The sequence below is a fragment of the Filicampus tigris genome, chromosome 13 (genome assembly GCF_054856515.1).
Source record: "Filicampus tigris isolate MCC_2025a chromosome 13, RoL_Ftig_1.0, whole genome shotgun sequence".
In the NCBI taxonomy this organism is placed as follows: Eukaryota; Metazoa; Chordata; class Actinopteri; order Syngnathiformes; family Syngnathidae; genus Filicampus; species Filicampus tigris.
Genome location: NC_141229.1, coordinates 22294903 through 22315414, shown reverse-complemented (window position 1 = coordinate 22315414; position 20512 = coordinate 22294903). Strand labels below are relative to the sequence as shown.

Genomic DNA, 20512 nt, shown 5'->3' with positions numbered 1-20512 from the left:
CCCACAAGGACAGTAAGGTGTTCCTCCAACAACAAACGCTGGATCACACCAGACATAAAAGCTCTCCTGAAGGAGAAGAGAAGGGCTTTTGCGTCAGGCAACATAGAGGAGCGGAAGACTGTGCAGCGCCAGCTGAGGAGGAGTATCAGAGAGGGGAAAAGGTCCTACAGGAAGAGGATGGAGGAGCAGCTGCTGCAGAATAACGCCAGAGGAGTCTGGAGGGGCCTGAAGACCATCTCAGGCCACGGACAACCCAAGACCCGGACTGGGGGGGACCTGCAGTAGGCAAATGAGCTGAACCTCTTTTTCAATAGGTTCGATCAGATGCCTTCCTCCACTCAGTCTGTCCTGCTGCAGCCTCCACCTACTCCTCCTGCTGGGCATGTCACCCCCTGCCCCCTTATCTCCACAGTCTCCAGCTCGCAGCTACACCAGATAGCCACCACTCCCTCCTACCCAGCCTTGGCCTTCACCACATCTCAGGTGAGGAACCAGCTGAAGAAGATGAAGGCGATGAAGGCAGCGGGTCCAGATGGCATCAGCCCCCAGCTCCTCAAATCCTGCACGGACCAGCTGTGTGGAATTGTCCAGCACATGTTCAACCTGAGCCTGAAGCTGGGCAGGGTCCCCCAGCTATGGAAAACATCCTGCCTGGTCCCGGTGCCAAAGACACCCCCACCCGAAGGAGCTCAACAGCTTCAGACTAGTGGCGCTGACGTCTCACCTGATGAAGACCCTGGAGAGACTGGCCCTTGTCCACCTGCGCCCCCTAGTGAGCTCCTCAATGGACCCACTCCAGTTCGCATATCAGCCTGGCATCAGTGTGGATGATGCCATCATCTACCTCCTCCACACTTCACTCTCCCACCTGGAGAAGGCGGGGAGCACTGTGAGGATCATGTTCTTTGATTTCTCCAGTGCTTTCAACACCATCCAGCCCACCCTACTGGGAGACAAGCTGGAGCGGGCGGGGGTGGCCCACCACCTCACCACATGGATCCAGGACTACCTCACAAACCGGCCACAGTATGTGAGGACACAGGACTGTGTGTCTGACGTGCTCCTCTGTAGCACGGGGGCCCCACAGGGAACTGTCTTGGCTCCCTTCCTGTTCACCCTCTACACCTCGGACTTCAACTACAACACCCCTACCTGTCACCTGCTGAAGTTCTCTGACGACTCTGCGATTGTCGGCCTCATCACAGGCGGAGATGATCGGGAGTACAGAGAACTTACTCAGGGTTCTGTCGACTGGTGCCAGCAGAACCGCCTCCTGATCAATGCGGGGAAATCCAAAGAAATGGTGGTGGATTTCGGTAGGCGCCAGCACTCTTCACCTGCACCAGTGAATATCCGGGGAACAGATGTTGAGAGAGTCTCAACTTACAAGTACCTGGGTGTTCATCTGAACAATAAACTGGACTGGTGCGACAACACAGACGCCCTCTATAGGAAGAGTCAGAGCAGACTCTTCCTACTCAGGAGACTGAGGTCTTTTGGGGTTCAGGGGACACTCCTCAGGAACTTTTATGACTCGGTGGTTGCATCGGTCATCTTCCAGGGAGTGGTCACCTGGGCAGGCGGCGTCTCGGCCCGGGACAAGAAGCGGCTGGACAAACTGGTCAGGAGGGCCAGCTCTGTCCTGGGCTGCTCCCTGGACTCTGTGGACTCGGTGGGGAACAGGAGGATGTTGGCCAAGCTGTCATAAATGCTGGACAACCCGGACCACCCCCTCCAGGGCACCCTAACAGCACTCCACCGCACCTTCAGTGACAGACTGTTACACCCTCGCTGTGCAAAGGAGAGATTCTGCCGTTCCTTCTTGCCTGCTGCTGTCAGACTCTTTAACAAGAACACTGTGTAGTCTCTACAAACTGGCGGACATTAGTGCAATCGTGCAGTCCTGCACCTGAGCTCATATTGTGCAATACCCAATATTCCCCATTACTGTAATACCGTGCAATACTCAACATTCCCCACTACTGTTAGTCTAGTTTTATTTTTATCCAATGCTGTTCCTTACATTTCACTACAGCACTGCAGCACTGTCACTTACTTAGAGTATTTTTCCTCTGTACTATGTACAGGCCAAAATGAGTGTTCCTCATACTTTTTATGTAGATGTATGTTGGTGTGTATATACATATGTATATACACATGTTACTGCTTATATTTACATAGGTTTGATCCCGAATGTTTGCCGTCAATGTTATACATTAATGGCTACATTATGCCGCCGTCCCTGTGTGACCTATATCTTTGCTGCTGTAACAATGAAAATTTCCCCACTGTGGGATCAATAAAGGCATTCTTATCTTATCTTATCTTCTTAATTTTGCTCAAGTTTGCAAATCGTCTGCATCAGTAAGTGAAGTGGACCTACCGGAAGTTCAAGTGCTGTGCGTCAACAGCAGAAAAGGTTGTTAAGGGAAAATTTGTTGAAAATTTTGCTCTTGCCATGCCAAGGTTTCAAATTTATAACACTGATATGTTAGTTGACATCGGCTCTGGTGCATTCATAATTCCAAAACAAATGTACATGGAGCACTTCAAGAAGAGCAGGCTCAAGCCGCATATGGTGCGGTTGGTGACATACTGAAAACATAAGATACCAGTGCTTGGTCGCCTTGAGGCTACAGTTTCTTACCAAAATAGGAGTGCCGCAGGATTTTTCAATGTTGTTGAGTCTGGCACGCCTCCGATTGGACTGGACTTGTGTGAAGCACTTGACATTGTGATAACAGGGGGGAGATTGGTGGACTCGCCTTCTAAAGCTACAATGGCCTGTGAAATGATCTCTCAATCAGACCCTCTGTTTTCCTTGGTCATAAAGTGGACAAAAGACTTGAACATGCTAAGAATTTTGTACATAAAGTGCGAATCCGCTCTGAGGTGAAGCCAGTACAACAAAAGCTTCGCCATCTGCCTCTTGGTACGTGAGGCTGTCACCAAAGAACTGAACGAACTGGAGGAGCAAGGGGTCATTGAGAAAATTGACTCATCTTAGTAGGTGTCCCCCATTGTTGTTACTAGTAGGAGAAATGGGAGAATTTGCGTGTGTGGACACCGCTCCCTGGAACTTGCGTGAACGACACAGAGAAAGTAGAGGCAGTTGCAGCAATAATGGCGGCCGCTGAGGAAGTTTCTATGTAGGACTTCAAAGCTGCATGCCGCTGTTGCCCTGTACTCGCCAAGCTAGGGGCGCAACTTCAAAGGCCATGGCCAGGAGACTGAGTGCTGTTGACCCCGATCTGCAGCCCCGTTACTTGATAGGCGATGAGCTGTCGGTAGCGAATGACTGTGTCTTACCGCCTCGTTGTGCCAGAAGCCCTGCAGAAGCAACTGATTGTCATAGCTCACGAGACTCACCAGGGCATTGTCTGCACAAAACAACGGTTGAGGGAGCTGTACTGGTGGCCTACAATGGATAGACAGGTGGAGGCTTTCATCAACGAGTGTACCACATGTCATCAGAATGATAAGTCAGCTGTGACCCGCGATGCCCCCCTGAGCCCTTTTAGATTACTTTTAGCTGCCTGGGAAAAGGTTGCCATTGACATCGTTGGCCCCTTTGAAAAGGTGCCAAGAGACCGCAGATTTACCATTACAGTGGTGGATTACTACTCTAAATGGCCAGGGGTCGCTTTTGCCACGTGCGTTGATACTGCAGCGATTATCTAGTTCCTGACTGCACTTTTTTCATGAGAGGGGAATATGAGGGGGATTGTGAGCGATAACAGCCCACAATTTATCTCTGCTGAGTTCAAGGACTTCCTTAAACAAAGATAAAATGTTCACCTGAGAACATTGGTCTACTATCCCCGTGCTAAAGGGAAAGTTGAACGGTTCAACAGGGCGCTAAAAGACTGTCTGCAGACTGCTTCAATACAAGGAATGCCCTGGAAATAATTTGTACGATCTTTCCTCATGGACTACAGAGCGACCCCTCATGCAACTACTGGAGTCAGCCCATCATATCTACTTCATGGAAGACACATGAGAGCAAAACCTCAGATCTTGGATGGCATTCTTGTCACAGTGGAGGATGGTGTTGTGAGAGAAAGGGTGGAGCACAAACAGGAAAAGATGAAGCAGTACACAGATGTGAAGAGAGGTGCAAAACACCAGCACTTCCACCCAGGAGATCAGGTTGGAGTCAGTAAGGCGTGGAAAGTAAGGAAAGGGGAGCCAAGGTTCACTAAACCGCGGTTGGTGGTGAGTCAAAAAGGCCCACACACATATCTTCTGGATGATGGTAGAACCTGGAATGCATCACAACTGTCTGCATCCCCGACTTGGGATTTAGAATTGGACATGGACAGGGAGTTACGGAATTCTCATCCATAGATCCATGCTCATAAGGAGAATGATGAACAATGCAAGCCTTCCAGGGCTAGCCATCCACCTGCTTGGACCAACGACTATGTTATGGGCTAAGGACTGGCAGGATTTAAAAAAAAAAAATAATAATAATAATAGTTCTTACTGTTGATATTATGATGCTGATGATTACGTTGGTTATGCGAATGGTTATGGAAGTTGATGGCTTTATTGAAAGGCGGGAAGATGTGTCAATAAATCAATGTATAAATGCGTCGACCTCCATTCACTAGAGGGTGATAGTGTGCGGAAGAAAAGGAAGGAGAAGAAGGATGTGTGGTTCGAGAGGAAAGACGAGAGAGTAAAGAACCAGGCGTTTGATTGTTTCATCTTGCACCAACACAATACATACCACAGCAGCTACAGTTCCCTTGGTGTATGTGGTACTTGGAAAGATCGCCAAACACCAGGCAGGTAAAATATTTAGTTGGTTACTTACTTCGTTGTTTACACAATGAAACACACACACACACACATCTAATTTCCATATTTTCTCTTTAATTGTGAACATAACGACATTAAAGTAAAAACTTTCTTAATGGACTTATCTCTTAGCGCACTGATTCTCAACTTTTTTTTTTTTTTACCTTGGGGCTAACTTTTTCTGTGCAAAAGTGGTCCAAGTCCCATTCAGATAATGATTTGTGTTGCCTTATGTTTGTATTCAGTAACTAAATCAAATCCACTTAGTTTAAAAATCAAAAGCAATATAAAATAAACAGCCTTATATAATATGATTTGTCAAAAAAATGCTTTGATGTTGTGTAAACTTTGACACCCAAGAAGATGTCTAACGGGCAAAGAATTCTTGAAACAAATTAAGCTTGGGAGTCTCGAGTCAAGCTTATTACCATGAAAATAACTAATCATTAAATTGTACCTCAGCAAAAAGAATGGAAAACGTTTAGTCTTTTGGTGAGGTTTGTCCATCTTTGATTAACATGTTTCTTTTTAAATAAATGTTCATAAATAAATAAATAAATAAATGAAAATGTTCACTGTTAGGTTTATTTTTTTCTTCAACTTCTGTACAGGTAAATAACTGACTGATGGCCCATCGACACCTAGTGGCAGATATGTTGTAACTGAGCAACAGCTGTGATGTACTCTAGTAACCCAGAGCTGGGCATTGCCTAACTGCCACAGAGTTCCCGTCTGCATATTTAATCGACTCACATGGTCCAGTCGGTCAAAGTCAGCCAAACTCTGTCGAGAGCGGACTTAACCTGTCCCACGTCACACTCAGGTGCGGCACTCCTGACATGCAGCCGAGTAAGGGAAAAAAAATAAAAAAAGTGTTAAGGCCTCGACTCACCAATACGACGTCGGAAAGTCGGTACAAGCCATCTGTTTGGTGTGTCCCGCAGCGTCATAAAGTTGGAGCCGTTGTCGAGGCTTCTGGGAGCCGTGTTCGGCCGATTCAACATGTAGAATCGGGTCGGGCTGTTGTGACAAATGATCACTGTGATTGGCTGTTAGCTAGCGAATCAGGGCACTGGACCAGAACGGGAAGTGACGAATGTGGACGAACGGTGAAAATCTAAGCTTTTCCTCAAGATCTAAATCAACTTCGCTTATTTTTCACATCTTCTCCATGGACATAATGGCTGGCTGGACAGAAGACAAAAGTCCCTCGTCTGCGACAGCCAACACACTGGGACCACGTGGGTCATTTAAATATGCAGACAGGACCTCGGTGGAGTTTAGGCGGTGCCCAGCTCTGGTATTAACATACGCTGCCCCGCGGCCGTAGGCTTAATCATCACTGTCTTTAGGAGACATAATAAATGCACAGTTTATTCCCCCTTGCAATATTTGTCTTTCCTGTTTTTGTATTACTGCTGGGGTCCGTTTCACAAAGCAGGTTCAACAAACTCTGGATCGAATCCTGAAGTTTGAGTTGATCTACTCTGAGATAGGAAACTCTGAGTTTCCGGTTCCAGAACAGCTGTTATCAATCAGTTTACTCAACGCCGAGTGTCTTCACCTGGAGTTAAGCGCGTGCACCACAACTAAGGCTAGGTTCACTCCGCAGGCAAATGCAACCCAGATCAGATTTTTTTTCCCATATGCGAGCTGTATCAGATTTTTTATGACAGTCTGAACGGCTCAATTCCGATTTTTTCAAATGTGACCTGGGTCGCTTTCATATGTGGTCCTAGATGGGATACGTATCCAATCTTTTCCAATGCGTTTGCGGTCTGAACGGCCAGGTCGCATCTATCCGACATTGGCGTCCGGAGCCCAAAAGGTGCTCCGTGCAGGGAGAGGGAAACTGCTGGCAGCAGAGGATCAAATCTGCAAAGTTGTTTTGAGTAAGACTATTGACTTTATAGTTTACTTTAATTTAATCCCACTTGAAACATGAAGCATAAAGTGGATTTATGGCGATCGAAGTAATTCAGTCACGGCTCAGATCGATTCATTTTTTCCGCATGGTTATGACTTGACGTCATCGTGATGTCTCCATGAAATGAGATTAAAGCGTCACCTCGTGATTTTCCCCAAATACTGTATTTCTACCTCCTACTTAATCGCTTTACTGTATAAATGCCGCGACACGCTGGACCACATTCCTTTCCCATCAGCACTTAGAAACTAATGCAACAAAATAAACTTTCACCATTTTGGTATTTTCTAAAGGTCTCAAAAAAAAAATTGACATTTGTGATGTTATGGGTCAAATATGACCCGGCAGAGAATACTGGTTGTTTAAAAGATGTGGGTTGCTCTGTTGATCAAATGTGCCTCAATAGGGTTAGGAGCATGTGCGTGTGTGTTTTGGGGCACCCACAGCACACACGCACACGCAAGTACACACACACAGAGGACCACCACTCCAACCCCACGTGAACGCAAAGCATTCTCGTAGAATATTGATAAACACGCACACACACACATACATGAAGGCCCTCTTCACCCCACAAGCATGAACTCCAACTTATGTGAGATTTTATCAGTTGCATTCTGTTGGAGCATCAGTCAACATGAGCAAGAGGTATACTGTTGTAGAGGCGCTGGATCACATTTTTGGTCATGTCAGTGATCCTGAAGACCGTGAGGGAAGTGAAGCTGAGGAGGACGTGTCTGAAGATGAGGATGCGGTTCAGTTTGTATCTGAGCAAGACTACACATCCGATGAGGAGGACCCAAATGTCTCAGATGCTCAAAGAGAGGTCTTCATGTCAAGAAAAGGTGATATTTCATGGTCATCAATCCCGCTTCACACCCAATGCAGAGCACCAAGGAAGAATATCCTCAAAATGACTCCCGATCCTACAAGATATGCTGTGTCGTATGCCCAAGACATCAAGTCAATGTTTGAGCTGTTCTTTCTACCACCCCTTCAGAAGATCATGCTTGAGATGACCAACATCGAAGGGAGTAGAGTGTTTGGTGATATCTGGATAGAGATTGACAAAACTCAGATGGATGCCTACATGGGACTGTTGCTTCTTGCCGGGGTGTACAGATCCTGTAATGAAGCTACTGCCATCTTATGGGATGGTGAGTCAGGCCGCTCTATTTTCCGTGCCACAATGTCTCTTCAAACCTTTCACGTGATGTCAAGAGTGCTCCACTTTGACAATAGGGAGACAAGAGTGTGAATGACAAACTTGCTCCCATCAGGAATGTTTGGGATGGATGGGTGGAGATATTGCCATGTATGTACAATCCAGGCCACGGCTAGTCCCTTTCAGAGGCCGCTGTCCCTTCAGGCAGTGTAAGCCAAGCAAGCCTGGAAAATATGGGATCAAAATCTGGGTAGCATGTGACGTGAAAAACAGCTATGCATGGAACATGCAGATATACACAAACATACACAAATGTGCCAGCAGCGTGCCAGAAAAAAATCAGGGCAAGAAAGTGGTCTTGGATATGACAAAGGGTCTTCAGGGGCACAACATAACTTGTGATAATTTCTTCACGTCATATGACCTCGGACAAGAACTGCTGAAGAAGAATCTGACCATGGTGGGAACAGTCAGGAAAAACAAACCTGAGCTTCCCCTTGCTCTTCTCGGAGCAAAGGACAGGGCTCCTCTCTCTTCAAAGTTTGCATTCACAGAGAGAACCACTGTTGTGTCGTATTGTTCCAAAAAAAGAAAATAATGTCCTTGTGATGTCCACTCTCCACAGAGATGCTGCTGTGAGCAGTAGGGAGGACAAGAAGCAAGATATTATTCTAGATTACAACAAAAACAAAGGAGGAGTTGACAACCTGGACAAGGTCACTGGCACATACACGTGCAAGCGGAAGACAAAAAGGTGGCCAATGGTTGTCTTCTACAATATACCGGATGTTTCTGTGTACAATGCATTTGTGATACGGGCAGAAATACATCCTGGATAGAATGTTGGAAAACCCTTTAAGAGGAGGCTTTTTCTGGAGGAGTTGGGGAAGTCTCTGGTTATTCCCCAAATTGAAAGACGAGAGCGGCTGCCCCGAGCCCAAGCCTCTGTCAGTTTGGAAGAGGTTCAGGCAACACTCACACCAGCATCCTGCAATAAGAACCAAGCAGGTAATTCCAAGGGGGAGAAGAGAAAGAGGTGCCAGTCCTGCCCTGCCAAAAAGGACAGGAAAACCAGCACCACTTGCAAGAAGCACACTAAAACTATCACATACTGCAATACATGCATGTAAACAACACACACGCACGCATGCGCCCCCACACACACACACGCACACACACACACCCACACACACACACGCACACGCACCACCACAATATTGTCTCTCCAAGTTCATCTATTCATTATCAATACCGCTTATCCTCTCAAGGGTCACGGGGCGTGCTGGAGTCTATCCCAGCTGTCTTCGGGCAGTAGGCAGGGGACACCCTGAATTGGTTGCCAGCCAATCGCAGGGCATCTCCAAGTTCAATTTATGATTATTATTTTTCAATGGTTAACCAATGATCCATACACAAATGCACACACCTGCCCTGACACCATATATTTTTTCATTGTTCACTTTATGGTTCATGCAGACAGACAGACATACACACACAGACGCACAAACCTGCCCAAAACACACAAGTTGTTCTTCAATGTTGAGTTAATGGTTTAATTATAAATTTGCTCTTGCAGTTCTGACTAAAATAAAGTTGTTTTTGTTGTCATAAATCTATTCGGGTCAGTTTTGGTCCATAGCATCACAGATGTCACTGTTAAGATAAGATAAGATAAGAAGGCCTTTATTGATCCCACAGTGGGGAAATTTTCAGTGTTACAGCAGCAAAGATATAGGTCACACAGGGACGGTGGCATAATGTAGCAATTAATGTATAACATTAACGGCAAACATTCAGGATCAAACCTATGTAAATATACGCAGTAACATGTGTATGTACATATATATATATACACCAACATACATCTACATAAAAAGTATGAGGAACACTCATTTTAGCCTGTACATAGTACAGAGAAAAGGTATGAGGTAGAGTAATAGTAAGGAACAAAAACACACGAAAAGGCTCACTGGTGAGCCGGAGCTGCTGTAGCGGGCTGCCACTCGCGCGGCGCCGGAACCGGAATATTGTTAATCATTTAAAAATAATTATAATAATAACATATTTTGGGGGGGTAAGTGCACTCTATTATTAGTATTAGTCTAGAAGACATGGAGAGTAAAATTACTCATTGTATCACTATAGGATATGTAATGAGTGAATTTAACCAGGCGGCACGGTGGTCGACTGGTTAGCACGTCCGCCTCATAGTTCAGAGGTCGTGGGTTCGATCGGGAGTTTGCATGTTCTCCCCGTGCCTGCGTGGGTTTTCTCCGGGCACTCCGGTTTCCTCCCACATTCCAAAAACATGCATGGTAAGTTGATTGGATACTCTAAATTGGCCCTAGGTGTGATTGTGAGTGCGGATGTTTGTCTCTGTGTGCCCTGCGATTGGCTGGCAACAAGTTCAGGGTGTCCCCCGCCTACTGCCCAAAGACAGCTGGGATAGGCTCCAGCACGTCTCGCGACCCTTGTGAGGAGAAGCGGTACAGATAATGGATGGATGGATCAGTGTTTCCATGGATATGAATACATACTAAGATAGCTATGAAGTAAAAAACAATATTGGATCATAACTAGTGTTTTTAAATATTTCCAGACTGAGTTAAATCACGGGTCAAATTTGACCCACTAACACTAAAGATGTGGGCAGCTTTCTAACACATTACAAAGGTTAAGTGCAATTCGCTACCAGTCAGATATGTGTAAACACTGGTATGCCTGTCTTTTTAATGTGTTATTGTTTATTTTTTGATTGTATTGTTTTTGTATGTGTTGTTTTTATTTGAAGTGGACCTTGAGTCTGGAATAAAAATTGATTGATTGATTGATTGACACATGAAAAAGTACAGCTCAAACACACCCAGCACCAGACGTCTTCTGGACGTTGGATTTTGGGCTAAATCTGGTCGGTCCGTCTTGGACTTGATTTAGCCCAGAAATAGTCGTTTAAAAATTGGGCTGTGTTTGGGTCATCCAAATGTGTCCAATTTTAGCCCAAAAATAGTCGTTTAAATTTGGGTTGTGTTTAGCCCGAACAATGTGGTCCCAATTTAATCCAAAAATAGTTGTTAATAATTGGGTTTTGTTTATCCCCTTCATTGTGGTCCAACTTTAGTCCAAAAATAGTCATTGAAAATTGGCTATTGTTTTAGCCCATCCAATGTGGTCCAAATTTAGTCCAAAAATAGTAGTTGATAATTGTGTGTTGTTTAGCCCATCCAATGTGGTCCAAATATAGTCCAGAAATAGTCGTTGAAAACTGGGTTGTGTTATAGCCCGTCCAATGTGGTCCAAATTTAGTCCAAAAATAGTCGTTTGAATTTGGGTTGTGTTAAGCCGTCATTGTTGTTGTAGTATTGATTTTTTTTATATGTAAAGTTCTTTGTTGCAGTTGCAGCTGTTGTGAAATGCGCTATATAAATAAAGTTGTATTGCTTTTAATGCTGCATGACGTTAACAAACTACCAGTTTCGAAAATGTAATTTTTCTTTGCTATTGTGATTGGCATTTATTAAAGATATTTAAAATATATGTCACTCCTGCGCACCATTTTGAAATGGGATGGACTTCCTGGCTGGCAGCCAATCAGAGTGACTGTCACTGACACACTTTGCAGACTGACGTTGGTGTTTTATACATTCAATTAATATCTAAAAAGTACCATGACACAAAATATATGAATTTGCCACAATTCTAAACACATGCATTCTACTTTATGAAACCATGACTGAGCATCGCACAACAAACAATGACCTCCCTGCCATGTTAAAATATGCATATCACCGAGTAGGTTGAGATTGGCTGCCTCGTGACCATGTCACACGCATGAGCCGATTAGTGGGCCGGACTAAAATCAACTTCCTTCCGTACTTAATCAAGCCCTTTTTTTCCCCCAAATGTGTCCGGTCTGGCCCTGGGACAGACTGCCCGGCTCTGTTTTTCACTTTTCAACCAAATTGAGATAGTTAAACAGGGGTCTCAAACTCCGGTCCTCGAAGGCCGCTGTCCTGCCTGTTTTCCATCTCTCCCAGCTGCAACACACCTGTTTCAAATGATCAGCTCATCAGCAAGTTCTGCAGTAGCCTGATCCTGATCCAGATAGTTTGAATCAGGTGTGTTGGACAAGTTAAGACTGGAGTTTGAAAAGATGTCTTTTTAAAGACGTCTTTTCAACGACATGAAAATGACGTCTTTTCACCTTTCACTTTTCAACCCAATTTAGACTGTAAAAGGAAGTTTTTTCAAAAACATGAAAATGATGTCTTTTCACCTTTCACTTTTCAACCAAATTTAGACTGTAAAAGGATGTCTTTTCAATTACATGAAAATTACGTCTTTTCACCTTTCACTTTCCAACCAAGTTCGGACATTTTTTGAACGGACACAAGTGACGTCTTTTCAACCAATTTTTGCCGGGTGGGAAAAGATAATTTTCTCGAAATGGTGAAACATCACTGCGCAGTCTCATTTCCTGTCTAATATTTAATTCTCTGCATAGTAATGCAGCACCTTCTTCCATGGGATCATTATTAAAAGGATATACCACGTTTGTCTCCATCTACACTGAAAACAATAGTTTGTTGAATTTACCAGTACTCTCTTTTATTTCGTCATGTGGTTGCACAAAATAAAATCATCTGAATCCAGACACATTTATTTAGTAGATGTATACTGTAGTCTACTTGAAAAAATATATTAATCCAAATTATTATATATCGTGCAACCACTAAAATTGAGTAAATTAAACAAACTTTTTTCAGTGATACTTTGCCTAATGGACTTCTCATATACTGACTCCGATTTAAATGGTAGACGGCAGAAATAGGCTATGCCAAAACCTGCCTGTGAACTAAATGAATGAGGAAATGAAAAGAAGAGTGTGACTCTGAAAGAGGGCCGAGAGAATCTCGAGGTTCGTTGAGATAAACCTGGTCCTGACTAGGTTAGGTTCAGAGAGTCTGTTACTGCGGTAAGTGACCGAGAACTTAAGTTACCTCTCTCTCTGAAACCCTCGGAGTTACCACTCTTTCTCTGATTTGAGTTACCTCCCTTTTTGAAATGGAAAACTCAAAAGAGTTTCCCTAATTTCAGGGTTAGCAGACTCTGCATTTTCACTAAACCTGCTTTGTCAAACAGACCCCTGATCACTTGTACTTTGTGTGTTTGTTTTGCTGTTTTTGCTTATTATTTGTTCGGCTGTTGATGACTGTAAATATCGTACTTATATTACATAATATTTACGTATTTGAGTGTTTCTATCCATGTGTACAATAGTTTATATTCCTGTTGTCGTCTTCCGTCCGCTGTGGCTGTCCACATCTTTGAGTAAGTTTTTGTATACCACCTGTTTGTTCACATTGACCTTTTGTTGTCATAGTTTTCATTTGATAAGTTTGCTTTTCATGTTTATCATGCTCTCTTGGTTTGAAAAATTCTGTTTGATTACACTGTTTTTGTTGAGTCTGCTTTGGTCTCCCTGACTGGAGAATGTATGCAATTGTCCGCTTGATGTGTTTTAGAGTCACAGTGACTGCAGCTTGTAACATGGACTTCAGCCGATTTCCTCTGGATTCTCAGACTTGTTCCCTGGAGTTGGAGAGCTGTGAGTTGAACATCATTAATCACATACTCCCATATCTGTTCCTCTATCATCGATAGGACTGTACAAAAAATCAAAAGATAATGGCCTATGCAATATGCATATCGTAAAGACATGCAACATTTTCTGAATTTGACCCGCCAGATGTACACTTAAATGTGTATCGCCACCCAATAGTTGGACATTATCTATGGAAATTACAATTAATTAGCGAAAAACACATTGAGCTTGCTTATTTTGCATGACAAAAAATGTACTTTTTTCATTAGATAATAAAATAGTCATTTGTTTAGGTACATGTAACATATCATAATTATATTGATATCACTATTTTCAACATCCATATCGCATATTGTATGTTTTGCCAATATCATGCAGCCCTAATCACCACCATCATCTCAACTGCTTATCGTGTTCAGACAAGTTGTCACGTGAGGAGTGGGATTTGGACCCAATAGCAGATGTGACACGGAAGTTGAGAAGTAAAAGTCTTTCTCAAAGAAAATACAAAGTATTTACTGAGAGCAGGACTGGAGGAAAGCTTGCATCCTCAAGGTTTGACATACTGACATGTCACTCAGTCACTCGAGCTTATGAACTGTAAGACATCAGGCCTATATGACATAATAAATGACAAAGCATAAATAACCCAAAGCAACTATAGCAACTGATACACCAAGGAACAACCAGTCACAACAGTACCCCACCTCAAGGTGGTGCCCAGAATCTAAAATAACAAAAGACAAACAAGGTCAAAAATCCAAAACATGAAATCAACATAGGCGCAAAACAACAAGAATCAAAGTAACTAAATAAAGACTAAGAAACCAACATGAGTTGGATTAAGACAGCAAACAAACAGCAGTTAGACACAACACAGACAATTAACCAACAAAAGCTAAAGGAAATACAAACAGATGAGAAAACAAGCAACACCTGGACAAGACACAAATTATATAGAGGGAGCTGACTGGGTAACACAAGGGATCAGGTAAAGGAGCACAGTTGGAAACAATAACCTAACGAAACAGACACAGAAATGAATCATGAGGAAAACAAGAAACCAAATTCTAAATCAAAACCAAAATTAACAACAGGTCGGAGAAAGCCAAGAGGTTCCAAGAGGTTCCTGGTGGAACAGGAGGTGAGGGCGGCCGCAGGACTTGCACTGCCTGAGCCTGGTCAGAAAGCGGCAACAGGGCTTGCGCCGTTGGACCAAGGTCGGAGGGCGGACGCAGAGCTTGTGCCGCCGTAGCAGACTCAGAGGGCGGACGCAGAGCTTGCACCCCGTAGCAGAAGCTGAGGGCTGCCACATGTCTTCCGCTGACAAAACAGGGTCGGAAAGCAGCCGGAGCCAAAATTTAGTAGCCTGGACAAAATATGGTGGTCAACAGTATCAAATGCCCTTTTTAAATCAAGAAAAACTGCACCAACAAGGGGGCAGGAATCTAAATATTTAACTTTTTCAAGAAACATTCATTGCAGTTTTGTCGAGTAATTTGAACGAAAACCAAATTGCATGGCATAAAGAGTTCCACCTGTACTGAGATGATTTACCAATTGTTTAGCAATTCACTTCTCAATAATTTTCGAAACCATGGGTCAAATACTGATTGGCCGGTAATTCCTTACATTCCTTACAAAGTTTGCCTTCGCTTTGCGCAATGTTTGAATTGCTCTTTTCCGCAGTGACGTAAAGAGTTGGGTATCAGAGACAAGATGAGTTTTAAGGAATTTTTTCAATAATTGGTAAGTTTTCATTAAACAGAATTTTAATTGATCATTGAGCCATGGTAAATCACCTTTACTGCCTTGTTCTTTTTTGTTTGTCTTCGTAAATAGAGCCATCAAAAATTGTTTTATTTTCGAGTAGAAATTAATACTGTTTGTTGAAATATCGCCACATGAAAGAATCTCATTCCAAACAATCTCATGCACATCTATAGCCAGATTGTGATGTTGGTTTCTTGGGACTACTTCATAAAAGGAGGTACTCTTAGAATTTTTACAAGACATTTGGGTGCGCGTTTTGCTCAATTTCCTTGTAAAAAAGATTGCATTGTGGTCAGAGAGGCCATTTGTCATGTCATGTCATCTTCCAAACCGCTTATCCTATATAGGGTCGCGGGGAGTTGCTGGAGCCTATCCCAGCCGTCAATGGGCGAAGGCAGACTACACCCCGAACTGGTCGCCAGCCAGTCGCAGGGCACACACTGTCACTGAGCGGGAATCGATCCCACGCTGCCTGCACACAACTGTACCACTACACTATCAGCGGACTTAGAGAGGCCATTTAAGAAATTATAATTTTTCACAATTCTTATGCTTCATGTTTCAAGTGGGGGTAAATTAAAGTCAAATATAAAGTCAATACTAGTACTCAAAACAACTGGAGAGTCAGCCTCCCCATGGTCAGCAACGATCTTGCCGCCCGCGGGGAGCGCATTTTGGACTCCTGACGTCAATGTCGGATGTATGTGACCTGGCGGTTCAGACTGTGGTCACATTGCAAAAAATAAAATCTGATAGATATCCCTAGGACCACATATGAAAGTGGCCAAAAACTTTGACTTACTAAGAAGACATGATGCACGTTTTTGAGACAATTAACATGCATTTCAATCGGACACTTACAATCTATTTTTCTAAGCCACGCAGAGCCGCAACATAAGGATGAAAGAGCCGCTAGCGGCTCCGGAGCTGCGGCTCATGCCAATCAGAATTAGCCCTACTGTCCGACTCCTGATCGGTTAAGAATTGTTGCCCAATTATCACGCCTGTACTGCATACATTGAATCAGCGTATTGTACGCGTTGCAGAGAGAAGACGCAAGCGTAAAAACAATCTTGTGCGTGGACGTGGACAATTATGTACACTTGAAACATATTTTTGAACGCACAAAACATACTTGGGTACGCGGTATTTCACATCACATACACGTGATACACATTTTTGAACGCGATATTTGACATTGCGCTGACATAATTGTGGCATCAATCTAACGCTTGCTGTTGACAGTGGAAAGGCTTGTCCTCACCAGAACCTTGCTCCGCGCAGTCCAGATCTCTTCTCCCACCGCCCGTAAGCGTATGATGGAGTCCTCATTTTCCTGAAGTGTGAGCATCATTCCACCTCTGGCAACAATGTAACATTATTGTATGCGGTTAAGATAACACAGTTGTTGACGCTATTCCCATTGTTTATTTACACGAGCGGTAACAGAATGCACATTATTTCAAGATCTGCGATCCGCCATAACTCACGCCTAGCCACTCCACACACTGACTGCCTAACTCGAGCCAACGTTCAAACTTCAATGTCTCTGGTTTTTCACATTGTCATAATGTTCCTTTGTTTCTTCATCTTTGATGACACATCTGGGCCCGTCTTTAATGGCCCACACTCATAACGATGCAAAAGAAACAAACGCAAGAAAGGAGTTACGTTTAACTTGATTTATTACTATTTACAAAGAGCACTGCAAAGCATGGGAAGTATGTGCCTTCATCATCGTTACTTGAGCATGACAGGAGGCACACCTCTGCCCCCTTTTCTGTCATTTGTATTATTATTTACTTCATTTGATTCACTTCACTACGAAATTAATTGGTTCTGGAAGAAATCCCTTAAGTAGAAAATGTTGTAAGTCGAAACGTGTTTTCCATGCAAATGCCCTAATCCGTTCCAAACCCCAATATTCAGACATAAATGTTTTATAAAGCATAAAAATTAATCAAAACATGTAATAAATAAAAATTATTCAAAACATGTAATAAATACATGTTACAATGAGATTATTTCACAATAAATGAGAGTTGTGCATCATGTAAAAAAAAAAAAAAAGGAAGGTAAAGGATAAAAATGATGGTCGTTTACCTATTAATTGCTGTCCTCATCGCTTTTTGCCCTCTGGTTCATGTTCTCTCTCAGAAGTGTTTTTTGCCTGGCGTTTTGTAAAGAACTGATTTGACAACGTGTTGACTAACGATACATTTCGGTCATATTCTTTGGCGAGATCAACCAAACGCATCCCTTTTTCATACTTTTCTATTATCTCTTGCTTTGTTTGTATGGACAAAAAAGCAATTTCTCCTTTTTTTCTTTTCCTCGTTTCTAATTCACGTAAAACTATCGGAACACCTCATTGCCCAAGGGACGAATGATGAGGACGCTGCATCTATCTATCTATCTACCTGTCTATCTACACACATAGAGACATACAGAAGAGGTCCCTCTTAGCCAACGGGACGCCAGGAAGATGCTAGGTAATAGCCAATGGCAGAGCAGCTATGAGTATGATGCGTTCAGGAAACTCTGGAGCTGCGATTAGCAGCCCATACTGCGAATAGCAGCCCATACTTTTCCTACCTTTCGTATCCTGAAATTTCTTTCATAACAAGAGGCAATATTTTCCTGTTGAGGCATTTCTTAACTTGATAATTTCATATGAAGAGACGTTCGTAAGTAGAGGTACCACTGTACATTAAACTCTGGTAAACACTCTTTTCCAAACAATGCTGAACATGGCATTTTTAGACTGCAGCCTCCCAGAGAAGTCATTGATCGCTATCTTCATTCTCCTCCTCGTGCGCATAGAACCCACCAAAGCCCTCTTCTTCGTTGTCGCTGTCAGTTACGTTATGCAGCAGTGCAGCCTTTTCAAGCCCATTGGTAAGAGTGGATTTTTTTGACACTGCTCCATGGTGTCAAAATCCACTGGCAAATTCAGCAATAGTTGCTCTGATAACAGATAAAAGTGAATGGTCATAGACTGATGCCGTGATGGTGTCGCGATGAGGGATGTTCACCGAGAATTGCGTTGAATAAAACCTAGCACACTCTAAGAGCGTACAAGTTCTTGAGTGTTTTTGTCAGAAGAGAAAATAATTATAAATGTCAACACACAAATCCACCGCTGCCACCAATGTATGACATAATATTAATAATAATAATAATAATAATAATAATAATAACAATAATAATTATTATATTAGGACATTAAGGAAAACAAGAACAAGCAGGATGAGGGACGATACAAATCAACGAAACCATCTTGGGCTTACATTTCTTCTATTCAAGTGTATGTGTGCATGTGTAATTCTGTGCAAGTTGCGTATTTTCCGAACTATAAATCACATTTTTTTTTCATAGTTTGGCCAGGGGTGCGACTTATACTATGGAGCCACTTATGTGTGAAATTATTAACACATTATTACTGTCATGGCTTGTTAGTGCTGACTTGCATTTATGATGCTTTATCTCCCTCTGCAGGTGCTTTAGCGTAATTGACTCTGTCCCCAATGTTTCTAACTTGTCTTCTTATTGGCAGATTTAATCACGCCACCTCCAATTAATAGTTCACGTAGTCTGCTAAGCGACGTGTTAGCTTGATGCGTTTACAGCCATTTTACAGCTTGCATCAAGCTGCAGAGGGAGACAAAACATCATAAATACAAGTTAGCACGAACAAGCCATGACAATTACCTCTATATATCATTTCACATGTTATTGTAACCCACATAAAGTAACATAAGATGAATCCTAAAAGCTATTAAAATGCATGAATAATTTCGACGGTTAAAATCTAATATTTTGTTAAATATGTAATTAAAACAGTATAATAAAAAGACAATTTGACTGTTAAGGCCTTGCTAGTCGAGGAAGCTAGCTTATACAAACAGCTAAACATTCACAAACGCCACAGACTCCAGGTGTGCAGCGAAGTTGCCTGTTTATATTGTGAAATTGCACAAGAAAATACAGAAAATACTATCAATCTCTGCATTATGCATTATCTAAGCACACATATTTTTATGGACATGAACAAGGTAAGCCTGTGCTAACGATTAGCGATCGTGATTAGCATTAGCGATAGTAATTAGTATGTGCAGTCAACAACACACAATCATTCACAATTCAGCTCATATACAAGTTTTGCATGCTCATTGCACACAATTGTCTAAGTTACTTACAGATGACGGTTGAACAAGAATGAACCACAAACAGGCAGGCATGCTAACGATTAGCGATGGCGATTGGCATTAGCGCTAGCGATTAGTATGTTCAGTTAGCAACCCACAATTATCCACAATTCAGCTCATACATAAATGTTGCATGCTCATTACACACAATTGTCTAAGTTACTTACAGATGATGGTTGAACAAGAATGAACCACAAACAGGCAATTGCCGTGCCTCTCGCTGTGTGTGTGTGTGGGGGGGGGGGGGGGGGGGGGGGGTGCGTGCATGTGTGTAGGAGTGTGTGTGTGTGTGTCATCATACAGCCACACACGTAAGGAGTAAAGCGCAGGAGACTAACATAAATAATTACGACCGAATACATAAATACCTTTGGAGACTTGGAAACATTCTACATGGTAAACGATAAATAAAAGACTTATTTGATCGATCTACAACCGTTTTGGTGGGTTTAAAGTTATCTTACTGTAACTTTCTTGTATGCTACATGTGTGAATGTTATCTAAATGTTACCATCGTAGTTCGATGGAAATGATGTGTACTAAATGCACAATTAATTTCCTCCAAAATACGACTTATACTCCAGTGTGACATGTTTTTTTTCTTCTTTACTATGTATTTTATGGCTGGTGCGACTTGTACTCCGGACCAACTTATAGTCCGGAAAATACGGTATTCGTGGATGTGTTGTGTTTTGTGATGTATTTAATAAGGTCTGTGCTTCATTTTTGAGATAATACATCTGGTGTGCGGTGGACATCAAGTAACTGTAGAAATTAGTTTGTTAGTGAATGTGGACCAACTTCTGTTAAAACAGAATATGTGGTGATTGAGAGAAGCAGCCATCTATTCTGTTGATATGTGATCAATTAACAAATTTTTCCTCTGGGTAATGTTAAGTTGATTTCTTGTTTTTCCAGTTTTTGGAGGATTGTTTTCTTGGTGATAGCCAGTACAGTACTGTTAACAATGTAGTTTTTGTGCAGCCCGTGATAAATGTAACTTAAAGAGCAGAGCTGGGCAGTCCGTGCCTGGG

At 42.7% G+C, this 20512-nt stretch overlaps 1 protein-coding gene and 1 long non-coding RNA gene across 4 annotated transcripts in view; one reads left to right on the top strand and one right to left on the bottom strand.

Annotated features, from left to right (window-relative positions):
* Positions 1 to 20512, top strand: part of gabrr2a (gamma-aminobutyric acid type A receptor subunit rho2a) — a 155742-nt gene that overhangs the window by 93341 nt on the left and 41889 nt on the right. For all 3 annotated transcript variants that reach the window (XM_086048827.1, XM_086048826.1, XM_086048828.1), the window contains one exon: positions 13418 to 13500. In XM_086048827.1, coding sequence (XP_085904953.1) covers positions 13418 to 13500 — 83 coding nt within the window. The remainder of the gene's footprint in view (positions 1 to 13417; positions 13501 to 20512) is intronic.
* On the bottom strand, positions 13580 to 19713 carry LOC147137960 (uncharacterized). The gene is made up of 3 exons (XR_015089239.1): positions 19646 to 19713; positions 16535 to 16631; positions 13580 to 14820 (listed from the first exon to the last, which is right to left on the bottom strand). It is a non-coding gene; the product is annotated as an uncharacterized LOC147137960 (long non-coding RNA).